Below are 6,370 nucleotides of genomic sequence, written 5' to 3' on the forward strand. Positions count from 1 at the left end.
TTTAGAATAGTGGTTGTGTTTTTTTTTTAAAGTGCTTTTTCATTCGGAAATATATCAAAATAATATTTTTAAAAAAATTATTTTTAAAATCAACATATTAAAATAATATAAAAATATTAATCACATTATTATTAATAATAAGAGCACCTCTCATGAGTAAGAAACTCGGTTTCCCCCCGTGTCTAGTTTATCTGGATTCCTGGGTCTCGAAGTGGCTTGACGTGCTCCCGTCATGGGGCACCGAGATAATAAAGATGGTGCGCTACTCTTCATTAAAGAATATCACCGCTTTGTCGATTGCAAGCATGGTCCCTAATGGAGTGAGCCAGTGAGTCAACCTGCCTTACCATGTTTCGGTCCATCTCTTGAACCATAGCTTTCTCTCAAAAGCCTAATAATAATAATAATAATAATAATAATAATAATGTCTGTAGGGCACAATCGAATCACGATGGACAGCTTATCCTATTCAAGACCATAGTATATATTTATTATCGCACAACAATAAGTTCATGCCCTCTTAAAACCAACTCCGAACTTTCATTTTCTAGCATATCCTTGTCAGTTCTTTATCTATTCCATTTTTATTTGGTGAGTCAGATCCCACGCGTCGTTCCCATCCACTGCGTGAAATTAAATAAAAAAACCCTTCGTGATATTTTACGTAGACATGGGCATATTTTAGGCAGACATGAACTTAACCTTAGTGAGATTTGTCGCCGCGGCTTACCCATCTAGCCATCTTTTCCTATCTGGTTTTCGGCCGAGTTGGGGCGGGGCTTCGAAATTAGCCCGTTTTGAAATTAGAGACAAATTAATAACAGGACTGCTTCGATGTATGCATAATGGACACCATTTCGAATTCAATTTAGATGTTTTTGATCATATTTATATTATATTAATTGCTAATCAAATAAAATAACTATCTAAAAAAATCTATTTATTCAAACCGGATCATTGTCATTTCTGCTTCTCATTTCTCACCCCCACACACAAACCACCAGAGGAAGAGGACTTGATGACAGTCTGTGAAGGATAAAAAAGAAAAAAATAAGGATACAGCATATTTAAGCAAATCTAAAATATAATAGAAAACAGAATGCACATGTAGATCTAGTCTTTGCTCAGTAATAGCATTTATAATATGCTTTTGTTCAATAGAAATACCCAATAATTAGGGAGGCAATCTTTGTCCTTCCCCGTGACTTTGAATAATTTATCAAGTAAAATAAACACAGGTTAACATGAACAGAGTCTGCTGTAAGTTAGACAAGAAGGCAGGAAGTGGATATAAATTCTTCTCGCTGGCCATACAGGATGTCCTGGGAATGATAGAATACCAAACAAGCAAGAGAACAATACAATATAGAAAAGAACAAGCTGGTGCTCATTAATATAATCTAAACGGGCAATTCTTTTTTGATAGAAAAAAGAAAAGAGCAGGACAGGTGAAATAGGCTGTATTTTAGTAAAAAATGACCAAGGAAAAAGAAGCCATTCCATTGCAGGAATATAACAAGGTTGAGATCAGAAATCCCAGTGGACAACAATATCTACTAGATGTAGTGAAGCACAGAGAAGGTTCACCAAAGGTTAAATTCCAACCAAAACCTACAAAATTACAAATGAAGATGGATTGATTACCATAAAGCTCGAAAGTTGAAACAGAAATCCTATTAAAATATCTTTAAATAACCCGCAAATCCACAAAATCTACTACCTTCAGAGGAAGGTTACACGTTGTGCCAGAACCACCATCTTCTTCTCTGACTTGACAAGATCAGATGCAAAATGCAATTGCAGATCAAACTGGCTTTGCTCACAGCATGGAATCGGTTCTTGCTGGCAACCGCCGGAAGAAATTGAGTGGAACTGAAGGAAGTTTGTGGCGGAACCTGGGATGTCTCAGCACATACAATCCAATGAGAACTGCCACAACTTGGAAAGGAGTAATATATAGAACAATGGCAGCAATCAGACAAAAGAGCACAAACAGAGCTGTGGCCCTTGGGTCTCGCCAGCTCAGTAAAGATTGCAGCCTCTCCCCTTGAGTAGCTAAATCACCAACAACAGTCTGAATCCTCCCTGCAATACTTCTCAAACGATCATATCTCATCCTTACAATATCAGCAGACTGAGAAGTTGGGAACGTGTCAAATTCCTCATCCAATTCATCGGGATGAGCAGACTCCGCATGAGAGAGACGAGTGTCCATGTGAGGAGGATGCCTTGACCTCCGTCTATAATGCCAGACACCAATCAGGAAGAGATACAGGAAGATTGTGGGCAAGATAAGTTCTGGATAGAGGACTAGGATTATAAACAAAATGTGAATCAGCACAGTGGTGATTGGGTTTTTCCAATTGCATATCTGATCAAACCATTTCCCTAGAGCAATTAGCCCACCGAAAACGTTCATGATTCTGAAAAAGTTGGCTTTACTTCTTCTCATACTCCACATGTGAGACCCCACATCCAGCATATATTCAACAATCTCCTTTCTTAATGGTGGCTCTGACCGGCTCAGCCTCACTGACACAATCACAGTGGCCTGATGCCTCAAGCTATCTAGCTGGCTGACAGTCAGTGGATGGATATAGTGCATCTTTGGCAGCAAAGGATGTGAGTACATGTGCATCATATTGAGCAATGATGAGCATGTAAAACGAACCGCCAAATGAATTTCTCCCATCTTTTTGACACCATTACGATGCAGGACCAACAGTGGATAGGAGTGTGTGTAAACCCTGTCAGTTTCAAGTGTGGAAAGACGGATTCGCACCTTTCCGATCCTTGAATCCCTTGACCCACCGGGCTTGTCCCCTCCATGCAAATGACAATTATCAAAGACCCCAATTGTTATGACAGTACAGGGATCGAAAACCTCCCAAGTATATTGCTCGTTCCACTTGGGCGTGAAACTGTCAATGATGGTTCTGGTTCGAACCCACTTCTGTCCATATTTTGCCACACAGTATGCATCAGTTGTTCCCCGACCATCCTTTGGTTTCATGGGCATCAATCCCTGAGCATTGAGAATACCCAATTCAAGTACCCCTATGCTGTGCTTCCACAGCTGTTTAGCTGTCGGACGAAGATCACTACTATAGTGTGTTGATTCATCCAGAACATGATAACCACCCTCCAAGCAGATCCTCATGTGAATCCTGCTGGCAAACTTTATTTCTTTCTTCTTTTCCCCTTCTACAATAACATGTTTCTCCAGATTAAACCACCTAGTGTTCACAGGGTTATGGTCCAACCTTCTGTCTACATGATGCATTGGAATTGCACATCTCCCCAACACTTCATCCTTGTTGGGCGCAATTCTATCTTCCACACTCAAAATCAAGGGCTCCTCAAAAGGTTCTGATGCCACAAACATAAGGTCCTCATTCCACATAGGATTAATACTCCTGCTAGGAGAAACTCTTGTTCTCAGGACTTGATTTCCCAGGATAGCTTTAACATATACTTCTGGATACCTGCCTTGATCACTCGGTACCAGGTCCTGTGCTTCAATCACATTGACCCTCAAATACCATAATTTTGGGGAGAGATATACCTTGGACCGAATATTAGCAAGACTATCTGTTCCACTAACAGTAGCAGCATCTGAATGCCATGCTTCTGGAAAAGCTTCATCTGCCTGTGTTCCCATCCATACCGCTAGCATCAATTCCCCCTTAAATTTATCTCCTTTCCTATCCTCCAACCGATACCACTGTGGTGCCAGAGGACTATCAGGAGGAACACGCTTTGGTATCTCATTCATATCAAATAAAACCCGGCCAATGAAATCATCCTTCACAAGATCCTTATCCTTAACAGTAACCTCAAGCATCGACGCCTGAATCCGCTCCTTTGAAAATGCAAACACCTGGTTCCACTCCGGGTTCGTCTTCTTCTCAAAATGCCGAGTAGTGCCCTTATAGTTTCCAAGTTTAACTTCCACGTAAGGATCACAACTACCTGTAACATCCTTCGCAGGCAAGTCCTTGGCCTTAACGACCCGGACATAAAGATACTGCATCTGCTCCACAAGATCATAGGTGCTCGTAAGCTTGTCGCCAGTGATCCTTCCCCCTCCAAGATGGGGATTGGTCTCTTTCAATAGAAAATCATCCTGCGGTGGCTTCTGCATCATGTTGGCTCAAACGAGAGACACCCGAAAAAACAACCCCAATAGTCCTTTTCAAGTTGAAGTTGAAGAGCTTGTCTTCTAAGGAACCAAAATCAAAACAGGCTTTGAATTCAAAGTCCTTCAATTCGAAAACCCTGGAATATAGGAATAAAAAATCCCAACCAGCCGTTACTAATTACCAAACTAAGAGTAATTTAAATAGTCAAGGAGACTTCATAATAGGAAAGAAACCAAAAATCCAAACATTCAAAGAACCAACAATAACCTTAACAGATAAATATGAAACAGAATACCAAAAGAAAATTGAAACACGGAACTCAAAACGACATATTACATAAGTATAAAGAAAAACTACACGAAATGATCTTTAATATTTCATCGGATCCTTTAAATGACTGTTACTTACAAAAAAATCCTTAAATCTTCAGATCTGAAACCGAACACTGTAAAAAAAAATAAAAAAACAGACACAGCAAAATTATAAGTCAAAACATCAAATGATATATTGATTCAAATTTAAAATTTAAAAAAAAAAAAAAAACAAATGCTCACAAACTGCACCGTAAACTTTCTTTTTCCGCTTGGTTGCTCAGAAAATGTAGAAATATCCAAGAAAATAAACCGTTTACTATCACTGATTTTTTAAAAAAAAATCACTTTTCATCAACTTAATAAAAAGCACACTCAAAAACTCTTGTTTGGTTTCTCAGAAAGTTACAAGAAGAAGATGGGTTCTAACACAGCTTGCATAGAGTTAAGATTTTTCAGGCTGTCCTTCACTTTTTTATCTCATTTTCACAGAAAATAAAAGTACTGAATAAGCAAAGAAGGTCACGGAAAATTTTTAAAAAAAAAAAAAAACAGTAACGTCACAACTTTGAAAAGCAGGCTAACAACATAAACCAGAGAAAAATAAAATAAAAAAATTGTAAGAAACTAAAATGCGAAAAAAAGGATTGCTCCTAGCATACCTCGAAAAACATGAGGAAGAAGATCTAGAAAAAGAACCCTAGCGCTCCTTAATCTACATAAACAGGGAAGAGATAAGAATGAAGAAGAGAAGAGAAGGGAACAGAAGAGATGAGAAGAGAAGAGAAGATAACTCTAGAGTCTAGAGAGAGGGGAGGAGTCGCAATAGTGCTTTTGCCTTTTGTTTTATTTTATTTTAGTTTTAATTTAAGCAGGAGTGTTTGTTTTTCTCTTTAATGAATCTGTGAGAATACACACAGAACATACTCTCTCTCTCTCTCTCTCACTTTTGCCCTCTCTCTCTTTTCGGGCTCTCTGTTGCTTTGTCTCTGTTTGCGTACAGAGAAGGGGAGCGTGTAAATAACTGCGGTAGGGGCTCGCGCGTGTAGTGACCGTTCGTCTTAGGAGCGTTGTGGTGTGTTTTTTTCTGGTGGGTGAATCTGATAGTAGCGGCAAGGAAACTTTGGTAGGCAAAGAGTCTTTTCTGTTTTGTCATTGGATTCTTTTCACGTTGGTTGGGGTGGTGAAAATGATATTTCGGAAGGGTGCGGTTTTATTTTGGTATTTTTAGTGTTAGTTAGTTAAGCATGGATTAGAGTTAGGATTACAAGTAATTGCGTGGACTTGGGCCATATTTTAATTGGGTTTGCTGTTGGTTTTTTAACTTGTACAAGGAGGCTCGGCTCGGTGATAAAAATTAAAAAAAATAAAAAATAAACAATTTTAAGAGTTTAAGTGTTAGAAAACGACAATAGATCTAGTTCTATTACGATTTGACAAAAAAATCCAAGTCAAATGATTTTTGACTCGATTTTAAGATAATGATAGGTGTGGGTTTTATAATGCTATAGCAATAGTACTACGTTGTCGTTTTTCAATGTAAGAAAAAATCGAGATTATTAAAAATATATGTGTAGCCTGAATTTATTTTATTTATCAAAAAAAATAGAGAGTTCATTGCTAAACAACAGGTTAAATTCAAAAACTCAAATTGTTTAATAAAATTCCAAGTTGTTATTTATATTAGTTTTTAATATTAAATGTGAAATACTGTGTTCTAATCATGAAAAAGAAAAAGGTATTTTTAAAAGCTAACTTGCGTCTGAAGTAACATACAGACATCCCCGACGTGTGCTCTAAGGTCAAAGTACAGCATTGTAATTTCCAAGAATGTCCAGGGGTTACGTGTCCTTCATTGAGGTAGGTTTCATGGTAAACATATGCGCGGTTGAAGGTGTTAGCAATATTAAAGCCGAA

The 6,370-nt window shown here is 38.1% G+C and overlaps 1 protein-coding gene across 4 annotated transcripts; it reads right to left on the bottom strand.

Annotated features, from left to right (window-relative positions):
- Positions 1 to 837: 837 nt before the first annotated feature.
- On the bottom strand, positions 838 to 5,446 carry LOC18099871 (FT-interacting protein 3). 4 transcript variants are annotated; one of them, XR_002982262.2, is made up of 4 exons: positions 5,116 to 5,446; positions 4,551 to 4,587; positions 1,721 to 4,278; positions 838 to 1,026 (listed from the first exon to the last, which is right to left on the bottom strand). XR_002982262.2 is itself a non-coding variant. In XM_024602740.2 (3 exons), the coding sequence occupies exon 3, from the start codon at positions 4,145 to 4,147 to the stop codon at positions 1,820 to 1,822; it is 2,328 nt and encodes a 775-aa protein (XP_024458508.2). In that variant the 5' UTR covers positions 4,148 to 4,278; positions 4,551 to 4,587; positions 5,116 to 5,446; the 3' UTR covers positions 1,477 to 1,819. The 4 variants fall into 4 exon arrangements, 2 of the variants coding, with proteins under 2 accessions (XP_024458508.2, XP_006381053.2); XR_002982263.2 differs by lacking the exon at positions 838 to 1,026 and adding an exon at positions 1,477 to 1,611; XM_024602740.2 differs by lacking the exon at positions 838 to 1,026 and having other exon boundaries at positions 1,477 to 4,278.
- Between the last annotated feature and the right edge of the window lie 924 nt (positions 5,447 to 6,370).

This window comes from Populus trichocarpa, chromosome 6 (genome assembly GCF_000002775.5).
Source record: "Populus trichocarpa isolate Nisqually-1 chromosome 6, P.trichocarpa_v4.1, whole genome shotgun sequence".
Classification (NCBI taxonomy): domain Eukaryota; kingdom Viridiplantae; phylum Streptophyta; class Magnoliopsida; order Malpighiales; family Salicaceae; genus Populus; species Populus trichocarpa.